Below are 21,664 nucleotides of genomic sequence, written 5' to 3'. Positions count from 1 at the left end.
GACAACTGAGTTCAGCCTGGCACTGACTTCCCTCTCCCCAAGGGTTTCCTGGGCAGTGCCCAGGAATGGTTCCTCACCATTCCCAATACCCTGACAAACTGTTGCAGGCCCTACCTTGTGGAGGCGTTTGACAAGACCTTCATTATACTCTTGGCTGCCCTCAATCATGCCAGTTAGGGGATTAGAGAACCACTCCTTGAACTCGCGATGAGACTGGAAGACATGGGGCATCAAAAAGTGCATCAAGGACCACAGCTCCATGAGGCTGTTCTGCAAGGGAGTTCCTGTCAGGAGCAGGCGCCTCTGGCTGCAAAGAGACAGAGAGAATCAGAGGGAGGATGGTCAGCAGCTCCCAACCTTCTGAGCATTCTGATACATTCCTCAACCCAGGCAGCCCTCCCTTCAAGCCAAGTCAACCCTCCCATGAATCCCCATCTCCATCTCCACCTGTTGAAGTTGAGGAGTGACTGCCAGCGCTGTGACTTGAAGTTTTTGATGTTCTGTGCCTCATCCAGAATGAGATAGCGCCAATTCTTGCGGCGGAAGGCCTGGTGGTCCTGCAGCACCAGCTTGTAAGATGTGATACAAACATGGAAGGCATTGGGCTTGGTCCAGCCCTGAAGGATCAAAGACAGAAAGTAGCAGATAGTGGGATGAAAAGAAAAGAGAGCAAAGGGAAGACATGCTAAACTCCTCAAAGGACAGAAATCAGGTTGGAAGAAAAGAGAAAGTCCCAGCAAAAGAGTGGAGCGACAGAAAGAGGAGGGGCCTGGGCACGGTGGCTCACAGCTATAGTCTCAGTACTTTGGGAGGCTGAGGTGGGAGGATCTCAAGCCCATGTGCTCAAGGTCAGCTTGGTTAAAATAGACCCATCTCTATCTTTGCAAGAAATTTAAAAATTAAAAAAAAAAAGAAAAGAAAAGAAAGTGGAGGGAAAGGAATTCAACTGAAGAAAGGGCTTAAAAACAAAGGAGGCATCCACGGGGGGAAAGTGACCACATGAAAGATCGAACCTGCCGCTTGAGCTTCCTCTCTTTCTGGGCTCCATAGTAAGTGAGGATTTTAAAGCTGGGGCACCACCGTTTCAACTCCATTTCCCAGTTCAACATCACACTGGTGGGAACAATGATTAAATGGGGACCCCAGTTACCTGTTTGACAAAAAAATGAGAGATGGTAAGGAAATGTAAATTCTGTGGTTCCGACTCCTCAGTTATAACCCTGACCACCCTTTGGCCCTTCCTAGGAATCCTGGCACCTACACTGTCCTCCCTATACAGTTAATGACCAGAGTCAATGAAGCAGGAGTCAATGAAGCTGGAGTCATCACTAACAAGCTCCCCAGGGAGCTACACTAGGGGGCACAAAAGAAGGGGCCTTGCCTACTTACCTTTCTCACAAGCCAAGTGGGCAAGCAGGGAGATGGTCTGGATGGTCTTCCCAAGCCCCATCTCATCAGCAAGAATGCCATTAAGCTTCTTCTCGTACATGGTAACCAGCCAGTCTAGCCCAATGTGCTGGTACTCCCGGAGCTGGCCCCGCAGAAGCAGGGGGATGGGCGTCTTTACCTGGCAGAGAAGAAAAAAAGGTAACACAATGGAAATGAGGCATTTATCATGGGGACATGAGAAAAGTCAAGACAAGAGAAAGCAGAGGCCAGAACCTGGGGATACCTGGGTAGTGGCCAGCGTGTAACCCTTGGGCTGGAGACTTTCGGCTGCTGCAGCAATGTCAGTAATTTCTTTCTTTGGACCTAGAGTAGTGGTGGGCCCTGGAGTGGGAGGCCCACTGCCTGCATCTGCCTCACTCCGCTCTTCATCCCTGGCAAGCAAGTATTCCACCCCAAAATCATCATCTTCCTCCTCTTCATCTGCTTGGCTCTGTGATTGGGCATCCTCAGACTCTTCAGACTCAGATTCCTCTGATGCTGAACTTCCACTTGTTTCTTCCTCTTCTGAATGTTCATCTTCCTCATCCTCACTCTGGTCCTCCACAGAGTCTAAAGTGTAAGACCAAGGCTTACTGCTCACCATACCTGCTCCTCCAATGGCCACCCTCCCCGGCTCCTGCTTCATGACCACATATTCACCTGACTGACTGCTACTATCCTCCTGAGGAGCTTCTTCCGCTTCCACGGCCCCCTCTGGTTCACAGTCAGAGCTATTAGCATCAACCTCATCTTCATCCTCATCACCACTGCTCCCAGAGCCTGGGGCATAGGCTCCTGCATACTGCTGCAATAGCTCCTCCATGGAAAGCTCACCTGGAAGAGAAATAAAAGGGAAGCTTTTGGCTACTCTGAGGGGAGAGAGACGGGGAGGTCTGAGTGGTACCAATTAATTTTACCTAGGTCTCTGTAGATACTGCTAGGCCCAGGTCTGAGGGGAGGCAAAATAGCTTACTTTCAGCATCAGCTAGCAAAACCAAGCCCCACACAACCTGGGGGATGTACCATGGGAAGTGGGAAGAACATTATCAACCTGGTGAGCCTCTCAAGGTCCATGTCAGATACTGCCAATATCTTCTTACATTAGCTCTTCCCTCCATTTCACTCCCACATCACCATTTAAACTTCTATCATAAACACTCATCACTTTCTAATCATTATTCGTTTACAAGTCTGTCGTAGTCATTAGACACAGAATTCCTCCAGGGTGGATACAAACTGCCTTATTCATCTCTTTATCCTTGGTACTGCACAGGGCAGACACCAAGTGGATGCTTAGTAAAATGTCTGGTGAATGTCACCTTCTCGAGCCAACTCGCTCAGCTCCACGGCATGATCCACCTCCCCTTCCAACTGTTCCTCAGCTGCTATAGTGTCCTCTTCATCCTCCGCTAGGAAAGAGACAGAAGCAGGATCAACAGGGATAGAGGCTAGAGGCACAGGACACAGTCCAAATGAAACAGATGAGAAAGCCTGAAAGGTTAGGTCCAGACAATTCATTCAAGGGGTAAGTGGCAATAGGACAAACAGAACAGCCCTGACCTTCCTCCTCATTGGCAGTAAACTCTTCATCATCTTCATCTGGATGCCAAGGCCGTTTGTTGCACTGTGTGACAGCAGAGGGTGGGGGCTTTATCTGTGTGGCAAAAGATAAAAAAGGAAAGGGTCTAAGGTTAGAGTAGCATTAGAATGGCACAAACTTGAAAAAGATGTCACAGGAGAATCTCTATCCCATTGAGTGACAGCTGCCACTGGTACAATCCCAGGGCAAGAATACAATCAAGGGTTTTCTCTCAGCACCAACTACCAAATCCTGGCCCCACCGCCTGGGAAGGACCTGTGAAAGTACCAGGTAACAAACAAAGGTACCCAACATATCTCCATGCACTTGGGACATATGGAGAAAGAGAAAAGACTTAAGGGTACCATGCCAGCTTCCAACCTATAAGGCCAATGAGGGAATATTAGGTCACGTTCAGAGAAGTGGCAAGTAACAGTCAGAGCAAGTACTTTTTCAAGACTACATAGCAATTTAAAGAGTAAAGTACAATACACTCTTCCACTATAGTGCCAAAACCTGCCAATCATAAAATGCAACTTGACCCAAACAGATTCTTCCCCAGTCATCCCCAAAGAAGAGCCCAAATGTCCATTACTAGGTAGAACTCTCAAAACCCATAACCAACCTCATAGCCCCGAACTCAGACCCTGAACCTCTCCCTCTGCTCCCCCTCTGAACCCTCCCGTCTGCTCCTTCTGCCTATACCTCCAACACCTGAGGGGGCTCTTCTTCAGCACCTTCTTCAGGCCCATCTCGGGTGTCACTATCATGAGATGAGGGGGTTTGAGAGGGGCTGGAAGGCCCTTCCAGTAGTTGAGGGGGAAGGGAACGGAGCAGCTCTTCCAGTGGCAATTCTCCCTCACGGCGAAGCAGCTCAATCTCACGCCTCTGGGCCTCTGCATCATTGCCCTCCTGTTGTTCTTCAACCTCAATCGTTTCCTCATCATCCTCTTCCTCCTCCTCTTGGGGTTGAAAGTCCCCATCTATAGCAGGAGAACAAGGTCACAAAGTCCACGGGCCCTGCAAGCCACAGGGTGGGTTTTTCAGCTCTGGAAAGGGTACACGAGGAAGAGTAACAGGGCCAAAGAGAACACACACCTTCATCATCCAGGCGGGAAGCAGGGGGTGGAGGACTGGAGGCAGCTGAGGAAGAGCCGAGGCAAGGGGAAGAGCCTGCTTTGCTGCAGGCTAATGGCTGGTTGAGGCTCTGAGACAGAAGGTCCGAGTACTTTTCAGTTTGCCCAACAATGAAGTCCAAATGCAGGTCCAGGGCTTTTTTGCGCTTTTCCTCAAGCCGGGACTGTTGCTTGAATTGCACCACCTGCCACAGATGTGAAAGGGACTGCTCACCAAGATAACCATTTATTTAGGTACTTTTACCCGATGTTTAGGGAGGCCTTCTTTAACCAGATCCTGGGCTGGCCTCTTAGGAGAGTAAGGCTAAATAACCTTCAGGGCTTATTATGGTCTAAAGGAAGCACAAAGGGAGCATGCAGGAAGAAGAGCCAGCTTAGCCTCAGTTGGAGGGAAGATTTGCAATCTGATTTTTTTTTAAGAGATGAGGTCTCACTATGTTGGCCAGGTTGGTGTCAAACTCCTGGGCTCCAATGATCCTCCTGCCTTGCCCTCCCACATAGGTGGAACTACAGGCATATATCACCACACCCAGCTGGAATTGGATCTCAAAAAGTAGGCAAGTGGGCTGGGCACAGTGACTTATGCCTGTATTCTCAGCACTTTGGAAGGCTGAAGCGGGAGGATCACAGGAGGTCAGGAGTTCGAGACCAGCCTGACCAACATGGTGAAACCCCCATCTCTACTAAAAATACGAAAATTAGCCAGGCTTGGTGGTGGGCGCCTGTAATCTCAGCTACTCGGAAGGCAGAGGCAGGAGAATTGCTTGAACCCGGGAGGCAAAGGTTGCAGTGGGCCCAGATTGAACCACCACACTCTAGCCTGGGAACAAAGCGAGACTCCATCTCAAAAACAAAAAAAAAAACCAGGTAGGTGAAGCCAGGTATGGTGGTTCACACTTTGGGAGGTCAAAGCGAGAGGATTCCTTGAGCCTAGGAATTTAAGATCAGCTTGGTGTGTAACAGCGAGACCTTGTCTCCACAAAAAAATATTTTTAAGCCAGCTGCGGTGGCTCACACCTATAATCCCAGCACTTTTGAGAGGCCGGGGCCGGTGGATAACCTGAGGTCAGGAGTTTAAGACCAGCCTGGCCAACATGACAAAACTCTGTCTCTACTAAAAATACAAAAATTAGCCAGACATGGTAGCACATGCCTGTAATCCCAGCTACTCCAGAGAGTGAGGCAGGAGAATCACTTGAGCCCAGGAGGCAGAGGCTGCAGTAAGCCAAGATTGCGCCACGGCCCTGGGTGATGGTGCGAGACTCTGTTTCACAAAAAAATTTAAAAAAAAAAAAAAAAAAGAAAAAAAAAAGAAAAAAAAATTTTTCTTAATTAGCAAGATGTGGTAGCATGTGCCTGTAGTCCCAGATACTTGGGAGGCTGAAGCAGGAAGATCGCATGAGCCCAAGAGGCTGAGGATGCAGTAAGCCGTGATCGTACCACTGCACTCCAGCCTAGGCCACACAGCAAGACCCTGTCCAAGACAACTAAAAAACAGGTAGCTGTTCCCTAAGTACACATGAGGAAAAAGGCATTCCCAGCAGCATAAAGTCCATGTGTAAATGGCCAGAGATATACAAAAGAAAGATGGGTGTGGAGTGAAAGGGAGAAGGAAAGAACATGGCAGGAGGCAAGACTGAGAATATAGACGGAATACAGGTAGTACTTAAAAAATAATTACAACTTACTATATGGGCAGTGAGAACTTTGGCAGAATTTAAGCATGTAAGTGGCACAAATACATTTTAGTAAACACATGCTAAATGCCCTGCAAGGGACAGGTGGCCTAGAGCTGTCAAGTAGAACTATTAACAATCCCCAAAGAAAGAACTCATATTTTGCCACTATACTTTTTTATCCACACAACATAATCATCATTAGAGTTGCCTGAAATTACATTTACTCCCTCAAGAAGTTTTGATAATTCCTACTACCATGTCATCTACCAATCTAATCCAAGGCCATTTCCCTTTCCTGATCCCCACTGTCTACCTTCTCCACATTGCTCCAGAACTGCCTGACATCCTTGGCCATGGTGGAAGCGATTCGACGCAGCTTGGCCTGCTCCTCCCTCCGGGCCCGTTCCTCTTTCTGCCGCTGCTCCTCGTGGTGCCGGATCACCATGCGCACCACCTGTGGGAATGAAAACCCAGGGTGAAAACACTCAAAGCCAGACTTCCCCACTCAAAGGCAAAGAAAATAATCAAGGCCAAGAAATCTGGAAAGTCAAGAGCTTGCCTCTTAATGCCTACATCATTCTGTTTGGTCACCTTCCAACTAACCCACCTTTCAAGGGAAAGCACAAACCTGAAAAGGAAAAGGAAGGCAGTCCCAGTGGAAGACCTACCTTACGGGCCACACCCCGTTTCCAACGGCGCTCCTGAGCAAAGTCAGCAGAGAGCCACTGCATCTCTTCGCACAGATAGTCCCAGTGACCTTTGGGGCGAGGGGGCTCTGGCACCTTAGGCAGCCTCTTCAGTGACCAGAAACCCTCCTTCCGCAGCTCAGCAATCCGAGTCTCAATCTCAGCCTCCTAATCAGGGAGAGCCAGATCAATCAACAGTTCTAAACACACACTCCGTCTCACTGCCACGGCTGAATTCCTGAACACTAAGTGGGCTGATTGTGTTATGCTTATGCTTAGTCCACATACCAAACCTACAGGCAGGTACCATACTCTCTTCAGAAGAGGGAAAATAGATCAGGGAGATTAAGTGATTTGCCCAAGATCACACAGCTAGAAAGTAATAGAAGATGGCAATCAAAAATAGGTCTGAGAACTCCAGACAGCAAATTTCATGAGCTTTCCATTATTTTTAACACAATCTCCACACCCCATAGACATAGAAGAGACTTGGGAAAACATATCCCAAGGGGAGCTTCCCAGAGGAGTAAGGAACACATACTTTCCTCTTGATTCTAGATATAAGGGGTAGATAATCATCATCATAGAATTCTACTTACTCAGAGTATGTTCATGATGCATTAAGCTTAGAAATACGCTATAACTGATACACTGTTGTTTATAAAAATACTACTTTTGTAAAAATGCATGTGTTTATGTAAAAAACATGAAACATTATACATGAATTGTTTAACACTGGTTAGGTGTAAAAAACTGGTCATTTTTACTAAAGTTTCTACACTGATTGTCTTTTATAAAAAAAGCATTTAAAATATTTTTGACAGAGATGACTCAAAAAATTCAGGACAACTGCCTTATTTCTTTTTCTGAATCTCACTCAGAAATCTGAGTGAGATTTTTCTGGGTCTCACTCTGTTGCCTAGGCTCAGGTTATCTTCCCAACTCAGCTGCCCAAGTACCTGAGACTATAGGCACATGCAACCCATGCCCAGCTAATTTTTTTTGTATTTCTTGTAGGGACGAGTTTTCACGATGTCAAGGCTGGTCTGGAACTCCTGGGCTCAAGCAGTCCGCCTGTCTGGGATTCCCAAAATGCTCAGATTATAGGCAAAAACCACTGCACCCAGTCTCTGCCTTTGTTATTCTGTCCTCTCCTGATAAAAACTAAATCAGAGAAAATGACAGCCAGAGATGAGACAGAACTAAATAGCCTGATAGTGAAGGAAACATCAAGAAAGACGTGCATATTAGACCAGCTGCTCTCAAACTTGAGCAGACACCACAATCATCTGGAGGACTTTTAGAAACAGATTGCACACACGCCTGTAATCCTAGCACTTTGGGAGACCAAGGTGGGCAGATCATTAGGTCAGGAGATCAAGACCATCCTGGCTAAAACAGTTAAACCCCGTCTTTACTAAAAACACAAAAAATTAGCTGGGCGTGGTGGCAGGTGCCTGTAGTCCCAGCTACTCAGGAGGCTGAGGCAGGAGAATGGCGTGAACCCGGGAGGTGGAGCTTGCAGTGAGCCGAGATCATGCTACTGCACTCCAGCCTGGGCGAAAGAGCGAGACTCCATCTCAAGAAAAACAAAAGAAAACAGATTGAGGCCAGGTAGAGTGGCTCACACCTGTAATCCCAGCACTTTGAGAGGCCGAGGCTGGCAGATCACAAGGTCAACAGATCGAGACCATCCTGCCAATATGGTGAAATCCCGTCTCTATTAAAAATACAAAAAATTAGCTGAGTGTGGCAGTGCACGGCTGTAGTCCCAGCTACTAGGGAGGCTGAGGCAGGAGAATCACTTGAACCCAGGAGGCGGAGGTTGCAGTGACCTCCAGCCTGGAGACAGAGCAAGGCTCCATCTCAAAATAAACAAATAAAATAAAATAAAATAAATTAGGCTGTGCATGGTGGCTCACACCTGTAATCTCAGCACTTCGGGAGGCTGAGGTAGGCAGATCACGAGGTCAGGAGATTGAGACCATCCTGGCCAACATGGTGAAACCCTGTCTCTACTAAACATACAAAAAAATTACCCGGGCTTGGGGGCGGGCGCCTGTAGTCCCAGCTACTTGGGAGGCTGAGGCAAGAGGATAGCCGTGAACCTGGCAGGCCGAACTTGCAGTGACCTGAGATCGTGCCACTGCAGTCCAGCCTGGGTGACAGAGCGAGACTCGGTCTCAAAAAAATAAATAAATAAAATAAAATAAAAAATAAAAAGAGATTGCTGGGCCCTACCCTCATAGTTTCAAATGGGTCAGTGGGTGAGGAGTACCAAGAATTTGCGTTTGTTTGTTTGTTTGTTTGTTTTGAGAAGGAGTCTCATTGTTACCCAGGCTGGCGTGCAGTGGCATCATCTCAGCTCACTGCAACCTCTGCCTCCCTGGTTCAAGCAATTCTCCTGCCTTAGCTTCCTGAGTAGCTAGGACTACAGGCCTGCACCACCACGCTAGCCTAATTTTTGTATTTTTAGTAGAGACGGGGTTTTGCCACGTTGGCCAGGCTGACTTCTGGTGATCCACCCACCTCAGCCTCCCATAGTGCTGGGATTACAGACATGAGCCATCACGCCTGACAGAGCATTTGTTTTTAGTAAGTTCCCAGGTGATGCTAATGCTGCTGGCCGAGACCACACTTACCACTGGATAAATGTAACAGACTGCAGGACAGAAATAAGTAGAAACCAGTAAATCTTAAGAGCATCACAGCTTACAAAGTGCTTTCATGTCTATTTTCTCCTTTTTTCCCTTTTTTTTGAGACAGGATCTTACTCGGCTGCTCAGGCTGGAGTGCAGTGGCATAATCATGGCTCACTGCAGCCCTGACCTCCTGGGCTCAGGTGATCCTCTCAACTCAGGCTCCTGGGTGGCTGGGACTGCTACAGGAATGTGCCACTATGCCCAGATAATTTATTGTACTTTTTACAGAGATGAGGTTTCACCACATTGCCCAGTCTGGTCTTGAACTCCCGAGCTCAAGAGATCTGCCTGTCTCAGCCCCTTAAAGTGCTGGGATTACAGGTGTGAGCCACTGCACCCGGCCTTGCTCCTATAATTTAAACCTCCTAATAGCCTACAAATTATTATATCATTCCTTTTTTATTTACAGCAAGGAAAATGAGACTCAGTATTCAAGCAATTTGCTCACAATCATATATGTTAAGGCAGAACCTATACCCTAAATCCATGACAAAAAAGAAAAGAAACCTAAAATACTCAAGAGGACGTGGGAGTTTAGCAAAGATGACTCCCAAGAATCTTCATGAGCCTTCCTAATACGTACATGCTTGGCCTGTTCCGCGATTTCGGCATGGCTCTTCTCCCACTTCGGGCCCTTGTTAGCCAGGTCAGCAGCCTGGGATAAGCTGAACCCCTCCAGGGGCACTGTGGCACCATCTGGGGGTCCTGGAGGTCCATCCAGGGAGGAATCTTGAGCTATGTGCTGGGGGGAGATGCCGCCTGCCCCACTAGAGGCTGGGGAACTGGATGAGGCAGGGGACACAGGATTGCTGCCTGTCATGCCGTCCGACACCATCTAGAAAAGTGGAAAACGATGGCAAAAATAAATGCTTAGCACTGTGCTGAGTGTTTCAGGTACATTATTTCATTCCATCTTCACAAGAAAAAACTATGTAGAATAACGTGTAAATCTTATTTTCATAAACACAAATGTTTGGGATAAAGTTTTAATAAGGGACTCCGATGGCAAAGCCAAGTTTATAGATGCTTGACATGAAAGAATTATGTCCTGACATTTACACAGTCCCCAAGCTTAAGAACATGTATATATGTATGTATATGTATATATGTGTATATGTACATGTATGTATATACACACACACACACAGACCCATATAGGCCGGGGATGGTGGCTCACAATTGTGATCCCAGCACTTTGGGAGGCCGAGGCGGGTGGATCACCTGAGGTCAGGAGTTTGAAACCAACCTGGCCAACATGGCGAAACCCCGTCTCTACTGAAAATGCAAAAATTAGCTGGGCATGGTGGTGGAAGCCTGTAATCCCAGCTACTCAGGAGGTTCAGGCACAAGAATCATTTGAACCTGGGAGGCGGAGGTTGCAGTGAGCCAAGATCGCGCCATTGTACTCCAGCTTGGATGACAGAGTAGACTCTGACTCGGGGGAAAAAAAACCCCCCCACACACACACACACATATAGCATATGATTTCAAATTCTGATCCTTTCAGAGCCTCAGTGATTTCATTCACATAAACAACTCCCTATTTTCCCTCCATTTTCACAAGTGTAGCAATTCACTTATGCAATAAATGTGAGCTACCACCAAATTCAACAGCCACCAACAAAATCCCAAGCCACCTTAACTTCTTCACTGGACAGGCAAGGGCTAGAGGCATAGCCACTGTTCTCAAACACCCACACATCACTTTACAAGGTACTCCAAAAGCATTAAGAAATGGAAGCCAGGCTTAGTGGCTCACGTCTGTAATCCCAGGACTTTGGGAGGCTGAGGCAGGTGGATCATGTGGTCAGGAGTTCCAGACCAGCCTAACTAACATGGTGAAACCCCATCTCTCCTAAAAGTACAGAAATTAGCCAGGTGTGGTAGCGCGAGCCTGTAATCCCAGCTATTCAGGAGCCTGAGGCAGGAGAATCGCTTGAACCAGGAAGCAGAGGTTGTAGTAAGCCGAGATTATGCCATGTCTGGACGGACGGGCGGATGAAAGGAAGGCAGACATAGCTGGGCACGGTGGCTCACACCTGTAATCCTAGTACTTTTTGAGGTTGAGGCGGGTGGATTACCAGAGGTCAGGAGTTCGAGACCAGCCTAACTACATGGTGAACCCCATCTCTACTAAAAATACAGAAAATTAGCTGGGCGTGGTGGCGGATGCCTGTAATCCCAGCTACTCAAGAGGCTAAGGCAGGAGAATCACTTGAACCCAGGAGGTAGAGGTTGCAGTAAGCCGAGATCGTACCACTGCACTCCAGCCTGGACAAGAGTGAAACTCTGAGCCAGGCACAGTGGTTCACACCTGTAATTCCAGCACTTTGAGAGGCTGAGGCGGGTGGGGACCACAAGGTCAAAAGATCGAGACCATCCTGGCAAACATGGTGAAACCCCACCTCTACTAAAAACACAAAAATTAGCCAGGCGTGGTAGCGTGCACCTAGAGTAGCAGCTACTCGGGAAGCTGAGGCAGGAGAATCGCTTGAACCGGGGAGGTGGAGGTTGCAGTGAGCCGAGATCATACCACTGCATTTCAGCCTGGTGACAGAGCGAGACTCGAAAGAAAGAAAGACAGACAGACAGAAAGAGAAAGAAAAAGAAAAAAAGAAAGAAAAGAAAGGAAAAGGAAGGAAAGAAGGAAGGAAGGAGAGAGAGAGAGAGGAAGGGAGGGGAAAAGAAAAGAAAAAAAAAAGAAAAGAAAAGAAAAGAAAAGAAAGGAAAGGAAAAGAAAAGAAAAGAAAAACAGGCCAGGTCCTGTGGCTCACACCTGTACTCTCAATACTTTGGGAGGCCGAGGTGGGTGGATCACCTGAGGTCAGGAGTTCAAGACCAGCCTGGTCAACATGGTGAAACCCCATCTCCACAAAAATATAAAAATTAGCCAGCTATGATGGTGGGTGCCTGTAATCCCAGCTACTCCCGAGGCTGAGGCGGGACATCTGCTTGAACTTGGGAGGCAGAGGTTGCGGTGAGCTGAGATCGTGCCATTGCACTCCAGCCTGGGTGACGGAAAGAGACTCCATCTCATTTAAAAAAAAAAGAAAAGAAAAAAATGGAAAACAAAGTCCTACTAAAATGTGGATATTCAGGGAATTCACAAATTCACTCCAGGACATAAGCCTTACACTGCGCCACTCAAATTCCAACCTCAGCTAAACGACAAGACTGTCACAAATTTCCCCAGTTTCTCAGGAAAATTATAACTATCAAATCTATAAACATGAAAAACTTACTGTACTGCTTACTTTAGCAACACATATACTAAAACTGGGAGGATACAGAAAACATCAACATGGCCCATATGCAAGGATGACACAATAAAGAAATCCTTTTTTTTTTTTTTTTTTTTTTTTTTGAGACGGAGTCTCGCTCTGTCACCCAGGCTGTAGTGCAGTGGCCAGATCTCAGCTCACTGCAAGCTCCGCCTCCCGGGTTTACGCCATTCTCCTGCCTCAGCCTCCCGAGTAGCTGGGACTACAGGCGCCCGCCACCTCGCCCGGCTAGTTTTTTTGTATTTCTTAGTAGAGACGGGGTTTCACCGTGTTAGCCAGGATGGTCTCGATCTCCTGACCTCGTGATCCGCCCGTCTCGGCCTCCCAAAGTGCTGGGATTACAGGCTTGAGCCACCGCGCCCGGCTAGAAATCCTTTTTATAAAAAAGTTAAAAAAATTAAACTGAAAAGAAATCTGACTGTACACACACCTAGATGTGTGTTTAAAAGCCATGTTTTTTTTTTCCTACCCCACACCCTTCCTTGGTATGAGAAAGGAATGAACATTACACATCATCCATAGGCTTATCCTACTCCAGTTCTGATAGAAGTTAAACTATCCTCAAAGTGTACGGTCTTAAAAGCATGGTGCCCAGACCTCCATTTCCAACCTAGCCTAATTCAACCTTTCAGGTAATGAGGAATTTTTGCACTCTTGGAGATATTACACTAATGTTAAATGGAATGTGAGTATCCAACAGACCTGACACACTACAGCCCAGCCCCCCGAGCACCAAAGATTCTCCAAAACTCTCCACAAATATTCCCGTCACATTTCTTCTGCCTCACACCCAACAATCCACAATGCAGAAGCAGAGAAGGACCTCTCCCCACTTTCAAACCTGTGTCTGTAGGACTGGGAGCTGAGGGTGAGCAGGGGAGGGGCTGCTCTGCATGGTCCCACTCCCAGGCTCCTCCTTGGATGCCTGAAGAATGACTGGGTCGTTATCACCACTGCTGCTGGCCGAGGGGCTGGCGTCCGGCTGCAGGGCATGCTGGGAGCTGGCCTCATTCTGGGCCACCGGCCACCGGGACCCGCCTTCCAGGGCCCGGGGCCCACCAGGGCGTCCCAGCCTCCGCTCAGGTCCACCAGCCTCTGGAGCACCTAAAGTAGGGTAAGAAGAAGACACAAATGCAGTTAAAGGGGATGAAAAATTATTTTTAAAAAACCAGAAATAACACTGAATAAAGAGAAACACAGAAATTACAAGTTATATTTCTTCAGCACTTAACATGTATGAAATACTTTCAGTACTTGTTTGATGTACTCTATAATCCTCACATCTACCTTAAAAACCAAGTGCTGGCCGGGTGTGGTGACTCACACCTGTAATCCCAGCACTTTGGGAGGCCGAGGCAGGTGGATCACGAGGTCAGGAGATCGAGACCATCCTAGCTAACACGGTGAAACCCCGTCTCTACTAAAAATGCAAAAAATTAGCTGGGTATAGCGGCGGGCGCCGGTGGTCCCAGCTACTCGGGAGGCTGAGGCAGGAGAATGGTGTGAACCCAGGAGGTGGAGCTTGCAGTGAGCCGGGATCGCGCCACTGCACTCCAGCCAGCGTGAGAGCGAGACTCCGTCTCAAAAAAAAAAAACAAAAACCAAGTGCTTCTCACAGCATAACAAATATTTACTTCCTCCTACACACAACGGATAAAGCCATGCAGAAAGGATTCCCAACCTAAATGGAGCTTACATTCTAATATAATCTGTTTTATAAGTAAAAAAGTTTTAAAACCTTATGATTTGTGGAAGGTCACACAGTAAAAAAGTGGTAGGAGGACTTCAATCCACATAGTCTTAATGCCAAAACCATGGAAAACCTGCTACTCTTCCTGGTAGAGCCAGGTTGACCACGTTTTCCTTAACCCACAGCCTCAGTTCTGTTGTTGCACTACTATAATCAAACCCTCCACAGAAAAACCACATGCAAACATTCCCGTGTTTCTCTAGAGTGAAAATCCCCAATACTGACCTATAATTGCTTTCATTATCTCAAACATTTCTCCCATTAGCATCAGCACACAAAATGGTAGCAGATCCCTCACCTGTGTGAGCTGAGACCACACCCCCTGTGAAAGTCTGCACTTCCACGGTGCCGCCGTACTGAAGGGAATCACACCTGAAACAGAAGAACAGTGAGGAACTCTTCCACATTTGCCAACATTCATCAAAGCGTATTATTTACTCCAGTTTTTTTGAGACGTTTAAACATACCCAAATCAGTTCAAAGACTAGAAACAGAAAAACAACAGTAGGAAAAGCTCATATTTCAGGGAAATGCAAATCATGTTTTGTGAAGACGAATCCTGTTTTGCGAATTCTGTAGGGACATAGATCCTGCCTGGGGGAAGGAGCAGGAAAGGAGTTAAGCAAGAAAGTTCAAAAATTTTAAGTGTGAAGGCTCCAACCATAGAATGGAAAACAAAACCAAAAAAAATTACAGCAAAAAAAAGCTGTCACATCCAGAACCTCAGAAAGGTGCTACCTGCCTGCGTGTCTTTCCAGTGAGGGCTGGACGCAGAAATGAGAGTGGAACTCCCGGGAAGAGTCAACAAACATGCAGGTCACAGGAAAATCCGCCCAGGATTCAGGGCAGGGCACTGTGAATCCCATACCTGCGCCATTAGACACTTCCCCAAACACAAGAACCACAGCAAAAGGGAGATTCAGGAGCAGTCAAAAGCGAGAAGCCGCACTGCCAAGAACCACGCGCCGGAAACAGGCAGTGTGAACCCGCAGGAGGCCCGGAAATGCTTCCCCTGTGTTTAAGGAAATTCCTAAACCACGGTGCCGCCTTTGATTCACTCCCTCCTCAGCCACACGTTCCGAAGACCCGAGCTCACCAGAAGCCAACAAGCCTGAACTCTTGACTCCAGGTTTCGTGACCGTCTCCCTAGCCCTCCCGGCGGACTGACCTCGCGTGACCCCTGACCTCTGCCCAAGTTGCCACTAGCCCTGAGATAGCCCCGCCCCCTCCAGACTCCCACCCCACCCAACGTGCGCGCCGGGCGGGGGAGGGGCCCGCGCGTGCGCGGCTGGAGGCGGAGAGAGCCGGCTGCGCGCACGGCCCGGGGGCTCCCGCCAGAACCCGAGCCCACGCACACAAGGGTCGCGGGGCTGGGAAGCCCCTCATCCGAGCCCGTCAGGGAGCCCCCGCCCCCATCACCCGACCGCGAAAGGCTGAGAGAAGGGAGGGTTCGTGCCACCAGGTCCTGATGCCCCGGCTGGATGTGGTGGGCGCGCGCCCAGACTACTCGTCCCACGCCCCCCTTCCTCTTCCCGCGCGCCCCTGAGGGGTGACTGGGTTGGTGGGCGGGCAGGAGCGCACCTGGGTCCGTCCTCTCAGGGCTCGCTCGCTCGCTTGCTCAGGCACGCGTGCGCAGAAGAGCGGGAAGGGAGAGGAGACGCGGGGCCCAGCGCCGGCCGGCCTGACCCCCTCACTCTGTCTCTATGGGCGCGCGCCGACAGCCTCGCGCACCGGCCCCGGGGCCCCGGCTGAGGGTGCGCGCGCAGCACCCCGGGAAGGTGGGAGGGGAGGCGGTGGCGGAAAGATGCGCGCGCAGTCAGCCGTCAGGGGAGGGGGAACTGTGGGACGTCCGCCATCTTGTCTCCCTCTCCTTACCTGCGTCCTCGGGGGCGTGCGCACCACCCCCCCTCCCGCCGAGGAGGGGGGAGGGCTCCCTCTTGGCCACCGCCTTTGCGGCCTTTAAACTCCCCTGGAGACTGCAGCTACTGCCACCGCCTTGCCTCCACTGCCTCTTCTCGGAGCACACAGATGCGGACGGTGGGTGGGAAAAAGGGCAGACGCTACTCCCAGCGAACCGCCGCCGTCGCTCCCGAGGCCTCACCAAAATGGCCGCCGCCGTCTCGGCCGCCACCACCACCACCACCGCCGCCACCGCTCGCTATCGCTACCGTCGGCGCGGCCCGTCTTCTCGCGAGAGACAGTAACTGGAGGGTGGGGGTACGGGGAGGCTCGCGTGCTAGCGTAGGGCGCCGCCCGGCGCGCAAGGCAGCCTGGGAGGTGTAGTCTCCCGGTGGCTGCGCGCTCGCCCCTCCTCGGAGCGCGTTTACTGTCTGCCCCTAGAGCTACCTGGGGCTGCATTGCGGCTGCCAGCTCGGACCACCGCCACCTCCCTTTTTATTTACAGATCACCCAGTGAGCTGAAACAAGTTAGCAGTGGAACCTGGGCTTCCCAGTTCCCAGGGCAGCCCATTTCTGTAGCGCTGCTTCGTTTTACACGAGGATGGTTTCCTGATAGCTTTCAAACACCTTTGCCATCTGTTCGAAAACGTTCTAGGTTAAGAACCCCTTTGAGAATCTGATACTTTTACCCCAGAATAGAACAATAAATAACAGCTACCTTCTACTGACACTACTTTGTGCACTGATTATTTCTTCTAATCCTAACAATGCTCCATTTTACAAACGAATTGAGGCTCAGGCGTTAAACACTGACAGATCCTGAAGTCAAGATTCCTAGCCAAGCAGTCTAAGCCACAAGAATGCACTTGCTGTCACAAAATTTTACCACCTAAAGCCCGCCCTAAAAGGCCAGGTTAGGAAGCCCTGAGAAGCTCCCCTTCCTCCATTCAGTTTAACTCTTCCCTGCGAAGAGGATTGTTGGTCGTGTTTTACAGATGAAGTTTGGGTTGAAAGAAAAGTGGATGATGCCTATATTTTCTAGACCCTCCTCCCATCACCCCCAAAAGAGGGGATCCCAGGCCAGAGTCTGAATGAATTGGCCCTAGCCTTGTGCCATTAACTCCTTGATACGTGACCTTGAGCAATTAACTTCACCTTTCTGAGCTTCAGTTTCCTTTGTAAACTGAGGATAGAGTTGCTGATGTAAAATTGCTTTGAAAGATCTGAAGGGCCAGGTGCGGTGGCTCACACCTGTAACCCCAGCACTTTGGGAGGCCAAGGCAGGAGGACCCCTTGAGGCCAGGAGCTCAAGACCAGCCTGGGCAACATAGTGAGATGTTCTCTCTACAGTAAATTTAAAAAATTTAAAGTATGGGGAAAAAAAAAAAAAGCTCTAAAGGACCACCTAAATGCAGAGTGTATTTCACTATAATTCAGTGTCTCACATCCATGATCTTAAGGTCAAGGTTAGCCTTCTGGTGTGCTTTACATAGTGTTTATTTATGTATGTATTCATTTATTGAGATAGTCTTGCTCTGTCACCCAGGCCGGAGTGCAGTGTCACAATCTTGGCTCACTGCAGCCTCTGCCTCCCGGGCTCAAGCAATTCTCATGGCTCATCCTCCCAAGTAGCTGGGATTACATGTGTGTACCACCACACTCAGCTAATTTTTGTATTTTTAGTAGAGACAGGGTTTTACCATGTTGCCCAGGCTGGTCTCAAACTCCTGACTTCAGGTGATCCACCCACCTCAGCCTCCCAAAGTGCTGGTACTACAGGCTTGAGCCACTACGCTCGGCTGGTTTACGTAGTGTTTTAATGTTCTGGGTATTATTAATACTTCAGGAAGCCAGGCACGGTGGCTTACGCCTGTAATCCCAGCACTTTGGGATGCTGAGGCAGGTGGATCACCTGAGGTTGGGAGTTCGAGACCAGCCTGACCAACATGGAGAAACCCTGTCTCTACTAAAAATACACAATTAGCCAGGCGTGGTGATGCGTGTCTATAATCCCAGCTACTCGGGAGGTTGAAGCAGATAATTGCTTGAACCCGGGAGGCGGAGATTGCAGTGAGCCAAGATCACGCCATTGTGCTCCAGCCTGGGCAACAACAGCAAAACTCCATCTCAAAAAAAGAAAAAAAGAAAAGAAAAAATACTTCAAGCAAGAGAATGACGTCTCCAATGTACCATAGGTCCCACCATTCCCAATTGTCTTGCACCAGGCAACTTAACAAATTTGTCGTATCTGGCACCTAAAGGCAGTTAAACTTGTGACCTCTTGTTCATACACAAGCATGTCAACGAGCGTGTTCTCCTAACCAGCATTTCCTCTGCCTGTTTCCTATCTGGCCCTGTGCTGCGTGCGGTGGGAGAGACAGGAGGGAAGATGGCACAGTCCCTGCTCTTAAGAACTTAGTCTCATTGTGGGATAAGCTGTGAGCTTGGTAAAAGGCATGGCAGTGCTGTGGTATCTCAAAAGAAGGGTGGTCAAGGAACTCTCCAAGGGTCAGGTTGGATACCCAGTGGGGTATCAGGGAAGGCTTCCTAGAGAAGTATCATTTGAACCTGACCTTGAAAAATTTAGGCATGAAGGCAGGCACTCCAGGAATATGACACAGCTTCCACGAGGCTGATGGCTCGGCGGTGGGGGGAAGGGGGACAGTGAATCAGCTTGTGCCCCAGGCTGGAGTACAGTGGTGTGATCATAGCTCACTGCAGCCTCGACCTCCTGGGCTCAGGTGGTCCTCCCACCTCAGCCTTCCAAGTAGCTGAGACTACAGGTACACACCACCAGGCCCGGCTATTTTTTATTTTTTTGTAGTGAAAGTGGGAGGTCTGTGTTGCCCAGGTTGGTCTTGAACTCTTGGCCTCAAGCAGCCCTCCTGTCTCAGCCTCCCAAAGTGCTGGGACTACAGGCATGAGCTACCACACCCAGCCCTAGCCTGTCTTTATGAGGGAGCAGGTTAAGACACTGTTGGAGAGATCACCTGGCTCCAAGTGGCTAGGGCCCAGCATGCCAGGCTAGGTTTGGGGCATTCGCTTGGAAGTGACAGGGAGCTATTGAAAGTTGTTAAGCAAAAGATTGGCATGACCCAGGCTGGGTACGGTGGCTCATGCCTGTAATCTCAGCACTTCGGGAGGCCGAAGCGGATGGATCGTGAGGTCAAGAGATCGAGACCATCCTGGCCAACATGGTGAAACCGCGTCTCTACTAAAAATACAAAAATTAGCCTGGCGTGGAGGCGTGTGCCTGTAGTCCCAACTACTTGGGAGGCTGAGGCAGGAGAACCGCTTGAACCCGGGAGGTAGAGGTTGCAGTGAGCTAAGATCACACCACTACACTCCAGCCTGGCAACAAAGCCAGACTCTGTCTCAAACAAAAAAAAAAAAAAAAAAGATTGGCATGACCCATGTTCCACTTTACAAAGGGTGATGTATGTAACAAGATGCATGGGATGTCTGTAAGACGAGACAGGGAGGATACCGGCAGTCACCTGTGTGTAATGGGAGCTGTTGGCCAGAAGGTGGCAGTGGAGATGGGGGGAGAGACTAAGAAGGAAAAATTAGCAGAACCTGGCAGTTGATTGCTAGTGATGATGATCTGCTAAACATCGTTCCTTCTGTGATTCCAGTCTTTCCCAGGCTCCTCCCACCTCCCTGGGCACTCCGTTTCTCCCTCTCCCCACAGGACACTTCTGGACCCCTCCATCAGTTGGTGGGGCTGCTAAGGATTCTTGCCTCAACTGCCCCCTCTCATCCAAGTCCTCAAGGGCTGAGGCAGATACTGTGAAACTAATGAAGCTTCAGCTTCCAGGACTTCTCCCTTTAATGGACCTTCCATTGCTATTAGTGGCTGGGGGTTACAGAACCATCTAGGTGAGGTGGAGAAGCCAGGTTGTAACCAGAAAGCACTCGCATGTAAGCATTTCTGGTGATTTGCCTAAAGACATCTCAGGGGAAAAAAGGGGCGTTAATCTCTAAGGCTCCAGTAACTTTTCATGATTTCCATGTTTATTCCAACCACCATCTCTTAAGTCAAGACTAGCCCCAGCTCAGAACCCTGTAACTCCTGGAATCCTCCTGCAGGAGGCTCCCTAGGAACCTTGGACTTCTCCATCCAAAAGTAAACTCACAGCCAAATGTGGTGGCTCACGCCTGTAATCCCAACACTTTGGGAGGCCAAGGCAGGCAGATCGCCTGAGGTCAGGAGTTTGAGACCAGCCTGGCCAACATGGTGAAACCCTGTCTCTACTAAAAATACCAAAATTAGCTGGGCGTGGTGACTCATGCCTGTAATCCCAGCTATTCAGGAGGCTGAGGCAGGAGAATCACTTGAACCGGGAGGCAGAGGTTGCAATGAGCAGAGATCACACCACTGCACAAAAGCCTGGGCAAAACAAGGCTGGGCGTGGTGGCTCACGCCTGTAATCCCAGCACTTTGGGAGGCAGAGGCAGGTGGATCATGAGGTCAAGAGATTGAAACCATCCTGGCCAACATGGTGAAATCCCGTCTCTGCTAAAAATACAAGAATTAGCCGGGTGTGGTGGCAGGCACTTGTAGTCCCAGCTACTTGGGAGGCTGAGGCAGGAGAATTGCTTGAACCTGGGAGGTGGAGGTTGCAGTGAGCCGAGATCGCATCTCTGCACTCCAGCCTGGTGACAGAGCGAGACTTCGTTTCAAAAAAAAGGTGAACTCACCATCTGAACCACAAAACTTGCTCCTTCTCCCTCTGCTCTGAGGAGATGGCACCATCCATTCAGTTGCTCAAGCTAGAAATGTAGGCATCACTTTCCCTTTTCCTCATGCCCCACATCCAGACACCAAGTCCTGTGCATTATATCTTAAACATTTCTCCATTCTATCTGTTTCTCTTCACTCCTGTGAGAGATCCTAAGCCCTTGATGATTTATAACCTGAAGAATGGCTGGTTTGAAACTTCAGCAACACCACTGTGGTCTCCAATAGCTTCCCTGCCACATTCTTTGACATGGACAGTTGATGTTTCTCAGTCTTATGTAAAGTGCTATGCAAATGAAGCTTCCAGATGAACTGCGTCCTCCAACCTCCTGCTTTCTTCCATCCCAACAGCTGCTCCTAACCCCCCTGGCAAGTCAAAAATCTGGATCTGAAGCAGTCTGTACCACCCTCCTAATTAATCTTTGTGTGGCCAGTCTCTCCTGCCCCACCCTAGTTCCCATGTGGTATCCATTGCAGTGGGAGAATCGGAGCAAGCATTTGAGAGCGTGACATAATGTTAGGGACGGGCGAGAGCAATTACATAATAAAGCAGGTAGAGAGGGGCAGGGGAGGGGCTCTTTTAAACCAGGGGATCTCTGGTGAGGTGGAAGTTGGATGGAGACCTGAAAAAGACATCTCCACACAGCAGCCAGAGGAAACTTGTCTCACCGCAGATCAGAAAGAGTCGCTCTCCTCCTTCAGGTCCTTTCATGGCTCCCGTGAAACCCCTTTCCGAGGCCCCTGGGCCCTGCGTGATGAGCCCTTGGCAGATTCTCCAGCCTC

General features: G+C 49.3%; 1 protein-coding gene and 2 non-coding genes across 7 annotated transcripts in view; 1 reads left to right on the top strand and 2 right to left on the bottom strand.

Annotated features, from left to right (window-relative positions):
• SRCAP (Snf2 related CREBBP activator protein) overlaps positions 1 to 16,864 on the bottom strand; it is a 43,866-nt gene extending 27,002 nt beyond the window's left edge. For 2 of the 5 annotated variants that reach the window (XM_007990154.3, XM_073015309.1), the window contains exons 1-16: positions 16,117 to 16,864; positions 14,540 to 14,613; positions 13,333 to 13,595; positions 9,794 to 10,045; positions 6,491 to 6,676; positions 6,136 to 6,276; positions 4,106 to 4,328; positions 3,713 to 3,990; positions 2,989 to 3,082; positions 2,748 to 2,837; positions 2,089 to 2,262; positions 1,673 to 1,998; positions 1,390 to 1,567; positions 1,014 to 1,150; positions 448 to 617; positions 115 to 307 (exon numbers count right to left, since the gene is read on the bottom strand). In XM_007990154.3, the coding sequence (XP_007988345.2) occupies positions 115 to 307; positions 448 to 617; positions 1,014 to 1,150; positions 1,390 to 1,567; positions 1,673 to 1,998; positions 2,089 to 2,262; positions 2,748 to 2,837; positions 2,989 to 3,082; positions 3,713 to 3,990; positions 4,106 to 4,328; positions 6,136 to 6,276; positions 6,491 to 6,676; positions 9,794 to 10,045; positions 13,333 to 13,386 (2,496 nt within the window). In that variant the 5' untranslated portion in view covers positions 13,387 to 13,595; positions 14,540 to 14,613; positions 16,117 to 16,864. Of the gene's footprint in view, positions 1 to 114; positions 308 to 447; positions 618 to 1,013; positions 1,151 to 1,389; positions 1,568 to 1,672; positions 1,999 to 2,088; positions 2,263 to 2,747; positions 2,838 to 2,988; positions 3,083 to 3,712; positions 3,991 to 4,105; positions 4,329 to 6,135; positions 6,277 to 6,490; positions 6,677 to 9,793; positions 10,046 to 13,332; positions 13,596 to 14,539; positions 14,614 to 15,109; positions 15,266 to 15,337; positions 15,431 to 15,822; positions 15,990 to 16,116 lie in introns of those variants that run through there. The other 3 variants (XM_007990151.3, XM_007990159.3, XM_037989634.2) reach the window with 3 other exon arrangements.
• Positions 3,171 to 3,298, bottom strand: LOC119621244 (small nucleolar RNA SNORA30/SNORA37 family). Its single transcript, XR_005237811.1, has one exon. It is a non-coding gene; the product is annotated as a small nucleolar RNA SNORA30/SNORA37 family (small nucleolar RNA).
• Positions 12,454 to 12,559, top strand: LOC119621230 (U6 spliceosomal RNA). Its single transcript, XR_005237798.1, has one exon. It is a non-coding gene; the product is annotated as a U6 spliceosomal RNA (small nuclear RNA).
• Positions 16,865 to 21,664: the final 4,800 nt, after the last annotated feature.

The sequence above is a fragment of the Chlorocebus sabaeus genome, chromosome 5 (genome assembly GCF_047675955.1).
Source record: "Chlorocebus sabaeus isolate Y175 chromosome 5, mChlSab1.0.hap1, whole genome shotgun sequence".
Classification (NCBI taxonomy): Eukaryota; Metazoa; Chordata; class Mammalia; order Primates; family Cercopithecidae; genus Chlorocebus; species Chlorocebus sabaeus.
This window is presented reverse-complemented; position numbering and strand designations above follow the sequence as displayed.